This window comes from Anser cygnoides, chromosome 5 (genome assembly GCF_040182565.1).
Source record: "Anser cygnoides isolate HZ-2024a breed goose chromosome 5, Taihu_goose_T2T_genome, whole genome shotgun sequence".
NCBI lineage: Eukaryota > Metazoa > Chordata > Aves > Anseriformes > Anatidae > Anser > Anser cygnoides.
This window is the reverse complement of record NC_089877.1, coordinates 49,367,359-49,382,635: the sequence shown is the minus strand read 5'-3', so window position 1 is coordinate 49,382,635 and position 15,277 is coordinate 49,367,359. Positions and strand designations below refer to the sequence as shown.

General features: G+C 35.2%; 1 protein-coding gene across 8 annotated transcripts in view; it reads left to right on the top strand.

The window, feature by feature from the left end:
• Positions 1-15,277, top strand: part of TTC7B (tetratricopeptide repeat domain 7B) — a 138,203-nt gene that overhangs the window by 81,289 nt on the left and 41,637 nt on the right. For 6 of the 8 annotated variants that reach the window (XM_066998259.1, XM_066998256.1, XM_048070506.2 and 3 more), the window contains 3 exons: positions 6,067-6,183; positions 10,301-10,398; positions 13,843-14,007. In XM_066998259.1, the coding sequence (XP_066854360.1) occupies positions 6,067-6,183; positions 10,301-10,398; positions 13,843-14,007 (380 nt within the window). The remainder of the gene's footprint in view (positions 1-6,066; positions 6,184-10,300; positions 10,399-13,842; positions 14,008-15,277) is intronic. The other 2 variants (XM_048070503.2, XM_066998260.1) reach the window with 1 other exon arrangement.

The window sequence follows — 15,277 nt, the reverse complement described above, 5'->3', positions numbered from 1 at the left end:
CCAGTCCTAATGGAAAATAGAGCAGTCTGTTCATTTTTGGTCAGGATATGGACCCTTAAGAAGAAGAAATCTAGTGGAATTAAAAGTGTGCAGCAGAAAGTTTCGTAGTCTGAGGAACTTTAGGGAGATTCATGATTACTGCTGTGATTGAGTGATACTGCTCTAATAGGCAGATCAGGTGGAAGAACACATGTTGTGTTGCCAAGATTTAAAGAAAGAAATGCGGAATGAAAGGTACGTCTCTTCTTAATGGTAGTGTGTGAACTATAGATTTCCAGCTTTGGTCCATCCAAACTGGTATGCTAGTATGGTGCACAGCAACATGCAAAAATGGCTTGCTTGATTCCAAAAGCAGCTGGCTTGGAAATGATAGCCGAGGTAAATAATACCTGTTCACTGAAAGAACTAAGGCTTCTCTGTGCTAATAGTGTTACTTGTCACAGAGCAGAGAGCAGTCTTCACTATAAATTTTTAATTCATTCTAGAGGGTAGAAATACCCGTAATGACTTATGCCAGTATTTGACATACTGACTTGTCTTAATTGCCCGACATTATTGTAGCATCTGGATGTTTTATTTCAAAAGTGATACAGAGTGGCTGAGAAGGAAGAGTCATAATTAAGACAGCAATTTTGTTTTGCAGATTCACATGTTCTTGACTACGCTTCAAATGACACTGGTTGGTTGGCAGGGAAAGCTTCAGATTGTTTTAGAAGGTTAGCTTATATTGATTGGGAAATAGAGCATTAGTGAGAACCTCGGAAGTCACAAGTATTCCTTGTTACAGCTATCCTGTTCTATAAAGCTTTTCTTGAAGTCATCAGGTATATTTTAAGAACAGTTAGGTTATTTGCTCCACCTCTTCTGCAGTCTATCCAAAACAAACCGAGGAAGCAGTCTGTTGTACAATTTCATTGATAACTTTGAGAGACCCGATTTCCATCCTGGATGTTTTAGTAGTCTGTATGGCCTTTATGTGTACTAGGCATTGTGAAAACATTGTCCTCTGGTTAAATTGTTATTTTCCCTTCATCTGTATTTGTAGATAGAGATTGTGTCTCTTTTTGGCTTCTGTTTTGGTAGGCCGACTAAATTAAGTCCTTTTCATAATCTGTAGTCTCCAGTCAGCTGATCGCCCTCACAACCTTGCTTTGCAGCTGCTCCAATTTAAAATTTTTCATCTGTGTGCGCACAACTCTTATAATGAGGGTTATGTATAGCATTCCAGATGTGTTCTCATGAGGCTATTCTACAATGGCAGTTTCCTTCTCTTTCTGCTTCAGGTAGTGCTTTCCAGAATGACATCTGCCCTCTTTACAGCTGCCTCACTTTGATGAACCTGGCCGTTGGGCAGCTCTGGTTTGGAATAACTGTTACCCAGATTGCTTGGTACAATCTCTCTTTGTTATAAAATCACTGTGACACATTTTCCTGTAACAATGTTATCTGATTCATCTTCCTTTTATTTTGGATGCTATTTCTGTATATTTTTTTTGTATGTTTTTAAAACTGTTGATGGTCTGTGTCTTCTCTCTTGAAAGGCCACTGGCAGTATAGTTGTGTTCTCCAGTCATTACAGATGTGATATTTTCTTTAATATTTTCACTGCCAGCAATCTTCTGTGTGAGTCTTTCCACAGTTCTGAGAAAGGGACTATTTTTGACTGCATTAACTGTATTCGCTATTAAAGTGTCCTGTCCTCCATGTTTCTTTGTTTTCATATCTGAGACAACATAGATAAGGATTAGGGTAGTGGGGGGGGGGGGGGGGGGGGGTTCATTCGTGATTTTTTTCCTCCTAATTAAGGAGAAAAAGATTTATTTAATATCCTTTTCAGGATCTAGTTTAGCTTTACTTTTTAATACGTACCAAAGATGCAGCTTTCTGTACTGATCTTTCTTTCTCTTCTTTTGTCCTGTCTCCCACTGTTCTTGGTAGGATCTCTGCACATTTCTGGTATCTTACTTGCACAATGTTATTGTTGAATGGCTTGTCAAACATCGAGTTTTACCTCCTTCAACTTTAGATACAGTTCCTGAAAAATTTTATCTTTCTGTTAAAGGGCAGACTTCTTTGTATGTCAAAAGTCAAGTTTATCACACTATTTCTGTTGAAATTCAACAAAAGTCAAGTTTATCACACTGTTTCTGTTGAAATTCAAAGGCCTAGTTATAAACCCATTTGTGATTTTTCACTCTCTATTTAAAAAAAATCCAGCAGATTATGGATTAGGTTATAAGCAGCTGTTTTATAATGTCCTTGTTAGTTAGTGAGAACAGTCTTAAACTTAATGGAGTCATTTGCTGCCTCAGTAACTATTTCATAAATGTATCAGCTATTAGCTCCAAGAATAACTGAATAACTAAGACCTTCCACTTAAGAGTTTGATTTGTTCTCCATTTTGTCTGGATAATTAGTCTCCTAAAAAGATGCAATTCCCCCCGCCCCCCCCCCCCCCCCCCCCCCCCCTTTTTCTCTCCAGTGTCAAAGATCTGTATCCTTATGAAATACTGATGGTCCAACAAATGCCTTGCTAGTCTAGTTTCTTTAACAGAACCTGTTTTACCTACTTTCCTTCCCCAAAGGATTTGACCCAAACAGATTGCTGTTCTTTTCTGTTATATTTATTCCAGTTTCACACATCGCTGACAGGTATTGTTGCACATTTCATTTCTATTTTGCCTATTCCTCACTACTTGCACTCTTAGTCATGGGTGCTGTTCCACCATGCTGTGGTTACTTTGTCATGTTTTGTGCTGCACTGTGTGCCAGTAATGTAAACATCAGATACTTAAAAACAGAACTAGATGACTTCATACTCTTATAAAACGTACAGCTTTATTTTCATTATCCTATCTCTGTTTTAACAACATATTAAAAATGAATATGAAAATTATTAGGACTGTCTTTTTTTAAGCTTATAGCTCTGTGCCAGTAATGCAGGCAATGTTCCAGAAGAGTGATTTCCACAAATGCTTTAAGTTGTCCTTACAAAAAAAATCCTTTTTCAGATGATGTACTCCTCACGGCTTTGTAAACCTTCCTGATACTCCTTGTCCCTGAGCTGCTTGTTTATCTTGTTACTGACTCATGCCTCCAGTAACGTTTCAGAGGAACTTGGGAGAATTAAGTTAGAGAGACCTGTTTATCACATGGTGTGCCTTATGCTTTTCCAAACCGAATGACTCTATGATTCTTTCTTCCCTTCCTTCCCCCGTTTGTTAAGTAAATGTTTAGTTGGCAGTTTTTCACTTTTCTATTAACATCCCATTTGACTTTTCTGAAATGTCTTAGTTATTCTGTGATTTATAGTCAAAATATTTCTTAGACTAACAGAAACTGCTCTCTGTGGCTTTACAGATGCAACCTTTTCTATTCAAAAGATGATTTTTGCTTTAGTCTGTGGATGATACCACACCAGTGTACTTCTTGTATACTTTTTTTTTTGGCATTAGATACAATTTTCTAGTCTTTATTAGAATTATGCATATCTTCCCATCATACTTTCAGTTTACTCTTTCTGTTTTGGGAAACCTGCAGTCATCCAGGCCCCCCTACTGCTATAATGCATAAGAAACAGAGGTGATGTTGTTGCATGTGTTCCAGTTGCATAAAAAACATAGAATTCTGATGTGCCGCTTTAGTTCTTGCATATATATTTCTCTTCTGCTATCTTTCCCTTGAATTCTGCACTCAAGTCCTTAAACTTTTCTTGCACAGACTCTTGCTATTTCTTACATGTGTATTTAAGTAATTTCTTAATAATCAAATCCTTTCCCATTATATCTCCCACTAAATTTTTCTTTTAGCTCCTGCATGCTGAACCTTAGTGGTTTGCTGATGCCCTGCCTTCTCTCTACTACAGTATTCCTGGAAGTCTTAAATGCTTGAAGGCTGTTAGTGTTATGTTATACAGTTTACAGATAGAGTGAACCAAGGCATGTATTACAATTCACTTGTTTCTAAAATGACTTGTAATTTTGGTGCTAATGAACTTAAATGCCATGCCTTTTGTAAAATGCTTTAAAATCACTAGATAAAACAAACAGTCAGAAAACCCTTCTATAGGCTCTTCAATCTGTAAAAAGGGCTCCCTTGTTTCTACATAAACAGAACCAGGAAATGGATTGTATGAAGTAGATTTCTCTTATTTTGGGGTTTAGGTTTCGATTCCTAGGTCTTGCTATTATTTGGTTGGATTAATGGGAGAGGGGATGTTAAAGGTAGAATAGATGTGGTAGTGTGAGTGGGGGAGGATATTACTTGTCTTTTTTTCTTCTCTATTGAGTAAAATGGTAGACAGATGTGGAAATTTTTTTTTCCAGTGACACAGTTACGGTTAAACTACTGTCTACAGAGGAGCACACTCAAATGGAATATGACTTTAAATAACCTGTATAGTTCCCTATATACTTAAATCCAGTTTACTAATAAGAACAAACCTATACTAATATGACTGATTACTCTGTTCTACTTTCCTAGAAAATATCTGGTGATGCTCCATATGGTATTATTTACCTTGCTAATCCACGGGTGCTCGTTCTCTTAAACTAATTTAGTGACCTGCATTTTATGTCTTTTTCAATCCCACCAACACACACATTGTAGAATTAAGGTAGCATGATTCTTTTTCAGATTTATATGCTGTGTAGTTTCTGCAAAAGATGTTCAGTGCAACACTATAGCTTTAGCAACTGTAGCTTGCTGAGGCACTTGCTGTCACTTTTTATTCTTGAGAAAACCCTCTGGCAGTTTGCAGTTACTATTAGCAGCCTCAAAGTTTGTATTTGGGATAAGAAAGTTCTGAGCTTTCACACATGCCCACCCTCTACACCCTTCTCAGTCTTCCCACACAAACCATATGACCAATCGTATAAATTTTTCACTTAGGATAATTAAGGTTGTACTGGAATAAAATGCCAAAGTACACCTGGGTTTAAAAATGGAAAGTAGGCTAACAATTTTATTTGTATCCTCTCCTCCTGCTTTGTGCTCTTTAATCTTGCAACTTACTAAAAATTACTTTTAAATTAGTGTTTTTCTAGTGTATTATCTGTTTACAGATGTTCTGACTTCTTTAAATATGCATACCAATGTTGCTCCTTTGTTGTTCTGTTGCATTTATATTCTGTCATTGTCCAGGAAGGTGTGTGTCTAAGTTAATCTCCTTGGAGAGCTTTCTACTGATACATTAGTATATGGCATGTAAAAGGAATACAGAGTCATCACCTTTTGAGGTTATGTACTTTGTGTTGCTGCCATTAGAAATATCAGCTTTGAAATCAGAATTAATTTATAGTGGCTTCCAGAAAACGTGTTTGCTCCCATGAGGAAGACTGTTCTGTACATGATGAATGATGTGCTTTCTCCAGGTTATCACTCTGAAATGTTCAAAATGTTCAAAATTCAAGTCAAATGTAAATTTCAGTGCCTGTTGATAGCACCATAAAGTAGCACGGAGTTACATTTTCTTCTTAACCTTACTAATGCTGATGACCTCCCATATATCTATCTGATCTAGTGGTAGCTTTTTCAATATAGTCTCTTCCATTTCCTGTAATAGAATTTGATGGTAGAGAAGTTTATATTATAGGCAAGTAGCATGTATCAATACTGACTTGTTTTCTTTCTAAGTTAAGATTAGGTAACTGTCATATGAGCCAATTTACGGAAAACACTTTCCTTTCTCATAAAAGTGGCAAAGAGTTTCCTTAATGAAGATATCATACAAACAACATGCAAAATACTGTTTGTAACGGTTCTGCTAATTTCACTGAACTATTTTGTCTCGTTTAACTGTAATAAATAAATAAATTCCTGTAAACCATTGTTTCTATCCAGTTGAAAAGGCCACTTTGTGAAAAGTGCTATTGTTTTGATGACAACACTAGGTATTTGACTTTATTGTAATTACTTCATGAAACAAATATTTAAATTAACACTATCTTTGAAGTTGTGTTATTTCTCCAGTTTGGCCTGATATTGGGTATCTTTTAAAAAAAAAAAAAAAAAAATCTCAATTGAATCAGAATCTGTTTTCTTTTTCTTAATTTCCCTTTTCACCAGATTACTGTTTACAAAAGTCAAATTGGAATCCTTGTGCAGAGGCCCAGATGAAGCACTCCTTACTTGTAAACACATGCTACAGATCTGGAAGTCCTGCTATAATCTCACTAACCCAAGGTAAGATGCTGTAGAATTCTGGAGTGTGAAATTCACGAATACCTTGCTCAGTAGCATTCGAGGTCAATATTAGTCCTGGTTTTACTTGGTCTGGTATTTTAAATGAACAAACTAATCCTCCGGAAATCTGAGGAACTGGAACTGCGAAGATACCACTTGATGGATAAGGAGGAACCACTTAGAGTTCTGTGAAGTAAGGTGCATCAAAGCTAATAAACTGGTGAGAACTGATGGCAGATATTGTGTAACTCTGCCATTGTCCTTGATGTGGCTCAATATACTGGTATTGTTTTGGTTTTCCTCCTGATCCGGGTTATAGAATCTTTTGTATCTTTTTGTTTAGTGGAGACATTGCTGTAGTAGTAATTTAGTTCGCGGACTTCTGCTGAATAGAGTGAAAGAGGGCTAGACATTAATTAAGACTACAGAAATAGTGGAGGTCACATGGATAAAGATGACATGCTTGGAGAATCAACATGCCTTTTTTTAAAGGAAGGTCTGAAACTATTTAAGTTATGAAGCTAGTTAGGTTCTTCAAAGGACTTAGCAGGTATTTGGATAAGTTGAGTCCTCTTTGGGTTTCCAAAAGACACATATATTTTCCTTTGTCACGTGTGTTTGGATCACCTGTGAAATAAACAGGAAAGCTGCTAATTTAGCTTTTCATATATCCATGCTGGTACCTGTACAACATGTTTATCAAGTACCTGTAGAATTACTGAGTACAAGCAGAATTTCCTGCTATCTTGTTGTTTGAAGGGTTGGTAGTTTCTGGAAAGGAGGTGGTGCAGAAGAGATCTGTACCAGATGGTATCGGATATAGGAGTGTGATGAACATTATCTGTCCAGTTTTTGGTCTCGTTTTGTTTGATCTCAGTTATGTAATAACATGCATCTCTAAGAAGATTGGGAGAGTTGGAAACTTAGGGCCAGAAAGGGAAAATTAATTATCTCATTGGGAAGCTAGTAAGCAGTTTAGAGCAGAAAAGTTTGGAGGAAGAGCCTGGGAGGTCCCTATCAGAGTCAATCATAGCTCTGTCATAGTGGCTCTAGTGCTGCAGTATGGCAGGACTTGGACATGACAGGGAGCAAGTAAAGTACATGAGCAACTGGAAAGCTTTGAACTGACTTTTTTTTTTTTCTTTCAATTCCAAGTCACAGAAGCTAGCAGCAAGGACCTGGGAAAGAATTTATCTTCTAACTTACTGGGTGGGATTTTTTTTATTTTTATTTTTTTCTGCAGTTGGTTGGGTTTGGGGGAAAGGAGCTAGGGAGGGATGTGGAGTGGGGTTAATAACTCTTTATCAGAAGGCTCTGCTGTGCAGAATAGTTAAAATTTCTATGTAAGCTTAATTTGAGTGTGGCTTTGTGTGTACTACACACAACTTTTCACCTTCCATCTTACACATAACAGGGCTCATCATGGCTTGTCATTACTTTGTTGTTGTGCTAAGAGCTACTGTGACACGTTAAGGACACATTAGGCAATGCTTCCTTCAGACATCAGTAGTGAACGCAGAAGCTGACACAGCCAAAGAGTAAGATTTTCACAGCAGCATTTGCTAATGATCATGTTTCCATTTTTCTTTGAGAACATCTAAGTGAAAAAATTAACAAGGACTACTTTGCATCTGATATGATTTTTACTGCTTTTTTTTATCTTGACTCTTAAAACTTTTCTTGAAGTTCTGGTTTATGATGACAGAAATTAAAATAAAATTGGGGATGGAATGGAAAGAACCATGAATAAGCGCCATGATGGAAGGAGATAGGTTTCATGAATCACATGTTGAGAGATACCAAACTGTAGCCTTTCTTTGGATGGTCCATGTGAAATGTAAGGGCTGAATATTTTCACTTTGTATCATCGTAATCAAAATCTGTCTGACTGGCATAACAATTATCACTCTAACCTGAAATGTGACTGGGAAGTTCTGTTCATACAATTGCACTCAAGATGTAATGAAGAATAATAATGAAGGATTGTTGTGAATACTCAGATTTTCCAAACTCTATAATTTTAACACACACTTTTTGTTGAAAAGCACTGTTTGACAATAAGTTTTGCACTGGAAACAATTGAGGAATTTTCTCGTCATTCTTTAGGGCAATAAGAAAGAAAGGTTTTTAATCATTTGAAACTGTTTTAGAACGTTGATTTTCAAAGATGTGAATACCCTTCATGCTTATTTGAAACATGTTTTTCTATTCTGATTTAGACTCAAAACTAATTTTGATGCATCATTTTCCCGATGAGATAAGAATTCACTTTTCTGATAAGCTGTTTGATAAATATTTTTTCTTCAAGTTAATCAGATTTTGTGGAGTAAACTTAGTTTGTGTTCTCAATAATCTTTTACTAATGAAATTAAATTATGAATAGCTAGATACTCCGCCAAATGTAAGTGTTAAATGCAACACTTTGTCTTACCTTTGTTCAGCTGATTAAAAAAAATTTTTGTCTTGAGTCAGCTTTTTCTCTTTAATTGTTTAATTTAAAAAAAAAAAAATATTCTGAGATGCAAGGCTTTGGAAGGTCTATGGAGTGATTACATCAACCATGTTTCTATTCAGCTTGCTTCTTGAAGTATGTTAGAAAATAGTTCAATTCTTTTCCAGTTCTTAGTTTGCATTAGCAAAACAGAGCAAACCAAGATACCAGTGATGTGCTTAAAAGATACTTATGTTAAGCCTGGCTCTCCTTGTCAGCAACATTTGGCATGTCATTGCTTGTGGATTGAGGAAGTAATTAATACAGAAAATATGCACCAACTGGTGTAACAAGTATAGCTGATAGTGTGTGTCTCAGAAAGTCCCCTTCTGTTTCCTGTGGATTTCTATAATGGCATCGTTTTGTAAGGAAATTGGTCTTGCAATAATTTTATGGTAATGCAAAGTTTTATTTATATCATTTTAGTAACAGCTGTACAAACAGAGGAAGTCATTTCACTGGTTTTTGAAGTGCAACTATTAAGAGTTGCTGAAAGGCTTCTTGCCGTTCTCTGGGTTCAAATTTGGAAGGAGGTGATTTGAAAATTAGGGCAACTCTAAAGATGTATTAAATTCCAGTCTTGCAGGTTAGATTAAAGTCTCTCAGACTTTATTTTAAGCTAGGAATTTTGTATATTTTTTTTCTCTGTGGTGGAATATGAGAATCAAACTAAGGTTTTCACTTTGCTAAGTTGGGCTAACAACCTAATTGGTTTAAATTTGAAACGTTGGTGAATTATTTTTATGTATTTTTTTAAGTATTTATTGATAGTGAATAGTACCAGTTTTATAGTCCTAAAAATGAAGTTACTGTATTAACCATTAATTTTTCAGTCCCTTTTCTTCTGCTGAATCTTTAACCATAGCTCTAGGACCAATTAATTTTCCACCAAGTATATCAGCAAGAAGCCCGAGTGGCAGAAAGTGAGTTACAACTACAGTGGGAATTAAGTGCATTTTTTCCCCATGAGAGATCAGGGAAAACCCCTGCAAAGTGCTTAGGCACCTGATCTATTCTAAGTGTTCAAAATGTTCCTACTGCATTTTTAGGATCAAATTTGGCATTAGACTGTTAATGTGATTATTAAGAAAAAACAAACAAACAAACAAACAAACAAAAAAAAAACACCACCCAAAACTCTAGAGATAAAATTGCTGTCTTTTTATGTGGAATGTTTTTATAATATCTTTGCCTAAAATTAGATGTCTTGAGTTCAGTGTTGCTCTTTAGTATTGGAAAAATGTGGCTTTTCAAACTCACATCTGCCATCTCAGGTAACTGCAAGAGTAGTAACTCATCTTATGTAAAAATTTAAGGTACAATTAAGCCTTTTTGTAACGTTCTTAGTTATAAATCAAATTAAAAGTTTGTATACCCGTCTTGCTTATATTAATTATGAAAACAGAGTTGCTGAAGTAAATATGGATTTAGGTTTGCTCAGCTTAATTTTGTTTTAGTGCAGCCGGCTTAATGTACTGTGAGTGGTTAGCAATGCTTGGTACTAAATTTGTTCATAGCAAGAACCTTTATAGCAAGAACCTTTGTGGGAGGAGGGCAGCATGCAACTCGTATCTCAGTATATAATTTTATATCTTAATAGCTTACAATTTCTATACTTCATTACAGTGATTCTGGACGTGGGAGCAGCCTGTTAGACAGAGCTATTGCTGATAGACGACAGCTTAATACAATTACATTACCAGATTTCAGTGATCCTGAAACAGGTAAGAACAGAATTTGAACAATAAAATTAGTAAAATGGAGTTCCAATAGCTAGATTTTTTTATTAGTTAATTGTTTTTTTTTTTTTGCAAAATTAAATCATATATCCTGAGAATGTTTTCTTTGTCATATGGAGTGGAAATAGCAATTTTGCAATATAAGATTCTTTTATTTATTTATTTATTTATGAAGTACTTGCAGACTATATTCTGTAAATTAAAATATCTGTGGTCTGAATCTTGCTGAGCTTGGCAGTATAGCTTGGTTCTTATGTAAAGGCTAAAAATTACTATGCTTTACTAGTCTATTTTCCAAAGTGCTATGCTTTTCTGTCCTTTAAGTATTTGCACGTATTTTGTTTTTAAAAAGTATCAGAAAAAATTAAGAAAACTATAATCTCAAAAATGCTCAAGAAATCATTACTAATTAAATTCGTCAAGATTTCTAAAACATATATTAAAATAGAATTGAATACGTGGGCCGGATTAGTATAGACATAGCTTTGAGATTATAAGGAAAATCTATTTATTACAAATCATATATACTGCAAAAATTGTGCTGCACAGGTGTGCTACATAAAAGGTAAGGCATCAATAAATATTGACAATATGTGCTTTGTACATGTTAGTATATTCTATTATCACAATAGAAATTGATATGCCTTAAAGTCATATAGAAAAAAGCAGGTGAGCCATGGATTCTCTGAAAAACACAGAAAGAATTATTGTGATGACAGTAGTTCCAAAAACCTTTTGGAGTGTGTTATCTGCATTCTATATACTGACTTTTTTTTTTCTTTCCTGGGTTTTATCTCAAAACTGTAGCATGCTTTTCTTGACACCCTTCAGATGTCAATTTCTGTTTAATCACATTTGGATAGGAAAAGCTTTTGGGGAAGCTTGTCAGCCTATGAGTTAGACTACACTGACCTATAAACTAAGATACATGGAAAAGTATAATATATATTTGTTTACATCAGAATTGTACAGTACAGAAAAATCCATTTTAGTTACTTAATTTCTGAAAGTCGAAAGTGAAGCTAGTGTTCATTAGATTTTGAAATCATATAAGAAGAAAGAGTTCTGTGCTTGGTATCGTGGCAAACAGTTTTGATTACAAAGTTCAGGTCACCTGATTTAAAAGAATTGCAATATGATGTGGGCTGAAATATGGCATAGTTCAGCCTGCTTTGCCCCTATAGTAGAATTCTGAGTTCTTGTGCTCTTGTATTTACAATATGTAAGATAACACAAAATATTGTAGTAGTCCTTTGTTCTAGTCTAGCTCACTGTTTCATTTGAAGGAGATATCTATATGAAACCTTCAAAATCTAGTTAAATTATTTTTATGCCTTCTAAAAGAGGCGTGGGGGGGGAGTGTTATGGGGCGTGTTGTTTTTTTGTTTGTATGTTTTCCATGGGGACAAAGTTCTTGATCTACTTCTCCAGAGTGTCCTATTTTATATATGCCATGATTCAAAGCATAATGAATTGGTGCTTTTGAAAGACTGCGTATTTCTCAAAGCTTTTAAGTAAAGATGAACCTTCATCCAAAACAGTGAGCTCTTCAAGAACTCACCCCAGATTCAAGTCCTATAGCCAGTATCTCACTTGGAAAACAGGATCTTTACAAACAGTCTTTTTTTTTTTTGTAGAAGATCCTGTTTGTTTTTGTTTCCTGAATCTTACCTGTGTTGTTAGAGCTCATTTCTACTGTCACAGAGGATGAGATGGGAAATTAAAAGTATGGGGTCCTTTTTCATTTATTTTTCTTATAAAAGGTAATTATGTAGGGTAGGTTGGAGAGGGTCTCTTTTGTTGTTTTGTTCTTGTTTGTTTGTTTTTGTGGTTTTAATTTTTAATTTTAGCAGAAGAAACCTTCTTGCAGTACAAATACTTGAATTCTGGTAAGGACTGGGGATTTGTTACCTACTGTATCTGTACAGTAGTGTAAATGTAAAAAGCCTATATCAAAGTTATGTCCAAAATTCTTCTTCCAGAAGAGTATATAAAAATACTGCAGAAATTAAAAGGTTATGTTACTGCAAGAACAGAAGTCAAGCTAGGCATAGTGTTTGAGTGAGAAAACTCTAGGTAGACTGTCAAAAAAAAAAAGTGTGCAAAAATGATAGAACTAATAGATGGTCAAGTTGTTAGACCTTTATTGGCTGAGAAAGCTCATTCTGAGGTTCTGTTTATCCTCAGTCTTAAGAAATCCAAAACAAATTTGGCATTTACAGTATTTTAATGAGGATGTAAGAAAAAAGTATTGGGGAAAATCCTCTTAGGACAGAAATGTTTGCTACCCTTTAGACAGTATAATGCTATCATATGTATGCACTTACGTATGTGTATACACATGCACACGTGAAAACGTTCCACTACCTGAATTGCTTGCCAACTGTGGAAGTGATGAACACCTTTTTGCTGTTTACTCTCTGTTTGATCAATCTGAGTAACAAGAAACGAGAGCTAAAATTAAATCTGACGTCTTCCGTACTTGCAAAAAAAAATTAAAGGATTTTAAAATTCAAATAAGTGATGGGTGTAAAATATATATATTACAAAAATATATTTATTTAGGTATATCAATTTAGCAAAGGTTGAAATTAAAATAAAAAGACCTTAAAAAAAAAAAAGAAAGCCACAGTGTTTATATATAGCTTTTACCAATCCAATAAAACTAATCAGAAATGATTAAATGATGCAAGTTTGAATTTTTGTAATCTTTGGAGTATAAAAAGCACGTATTCTGGAATTACCAGTCTAGCCTTGTAAGAAATCCAATGTCCCAGTCAAGAACTGTGGCAAATCTACTCTGAGCTTGCCTTCTGTTTCAGCTGGTTTGCCATGAGTGGCACGTACCCATATTTATATGTATTGCTGAATATGGAGGGAAAAAAAAAAAAAAGCTTTTATGAAACATTCACTGAAGTAAAATCTCACAGGGAGACAGACTCATTTCCTTTTCAAAGTTAGATAAGCATATGCAAATCACTTGAGGCTTCAGTTAACTATTTTGGTTAAGGTAAGTTGCACTCAATCTTTTTAAAATCAGATTATTCAATCTGTTGTGTAGTGGTTTCAGTCCACTTAGTTTGTCCTAGGAAGTAATATTGGTAGCTGAGTTTTAAAATTTGGTCTTTATTTCCTCCTAAATATATTTCACAAACTCATACATTAGAACGCAGGGAAAAGTTAATCTTTAATTTGTTTTTGAAACTAGTTTATTACAGAAGAGGTGTACATATGAATGCAGCATATTTTCTTACACTGCTTTCAGAAGAAGTGCTATTTATTTTATGTGGAAGCCATTTCCATCTTACTGAATGGGGAAATAAACACTTTGCATTTTTTGGCATCCGTGACTCCATTAAACCCTGTTCTTGGATCTTTTCCTTTCCCACCCCCCCACACCCTTATCATTCTCTTTCTTTCGCTTTTTAGCCTCTGATACTTCCTCATCTTCTCTCTCAAGAACAGAGTCTCCTCTCCAAGTGTTTGTATCTTCTCATCTTCCTCATCCTCATCCTAAATCAGATACCTTTGTCTGGCCCCATGCAGCCTCTCCATACTGTGACCAAGTTCCTGAGCCCTGTTCACCTTCTCGCTGTAAATTGGTTTTCTCTTCCTGATGGGCGTGTTTGTACTGTATTTTTCTGATAATCTTCATAACTGATAAACCATGTTTAAAACAATTTAAGCTTCAACGGAGTGTCCGTGAAATCTGGCCTTTCAAATGTATTTCATTAAATTCTGAATGGGTTTTAAGAGTTTGTTCAGGGTAGACTGTTTTATTGATCCCCAAAGATGTAAAGTTACAGACCGATTTAATATTCTGTACTCATGACTGTTACAGAAAACGATAGGTGTTTTTTAAAAGAGGCTATTGTCCTCTACTGCGCTGTAGCATTTATGGCTGTAATTATTTCCATTGCTGGCATGTTTTGCCTAACAAGACTGTCCTTTCCACAGGATTTCCTTCTTATCCTAGTTTTTAATGATGTAATTTTTGTGTCTAGATCCTTGATTTGAAATCCTTTTTAGCTAATTGCATACAAAACATTCCCTGAAACTTCATATGAGGGAAAAATCACATTAAATATCAATGTATTCTTTAATATGGCAGGTAGGATGTATTGAAATGATTCAGAGGCGGTAGAGTAGTGAAAATCAGCATTTTGCTATTCCAGATCAGGAGTCATTCTGTTCATTGAAATGATGCCAGTTAAAACATGCTGTAAAATCACTTTCCATGTTTGAATGCAAACTACATAGTAATGCTGCCAGAATAGTTCAGGTGGCAGGGTAAAACCAAGTTAGTTTTCCAGATACTTCTTTTAAACTCTTTTTTATTTGTTAAATTGTCCTTCATTCATAGACTTGTGCATAGCTCTGTATTTATTACTGCATTTACTATAATCCAGTCTTAGGAAATTCACTGATGACACTAGGCTTTAACTGGCATTGTGTCAAAGATACTAATTCCTAACAAAATCTAGAGAATAAATCTTTGAGTATTAGCAAAATTCACTCATTAAAGTAGCTTAGATAAGATGGGAGTTTTGAAAACACTAGCTCATATATAAGCCTACAACTGGAAATTCTGGAGAGCACTTCCTTTAGACTTCAGGAAATGTGTCCTACAGAAGTTTAACTAGCTGAAACCTGACTTTTTCTTCTTGAAGCATTTGAATAGCTAATTAATTGCTATTACCCCTTTGAGTGTTGAGTTGATCTTGCTCAGGCCTACTCTAGAAAGTGTACACACCAGCTAGCATTAAATTGCTTGTTCTTTGCAGGGCTACAAGAGAATAAGACCTCGTTCAAGAATGAAGGCACATGGAAAGAATGTGGAAGTCCAAGCACAGATTCCATTATG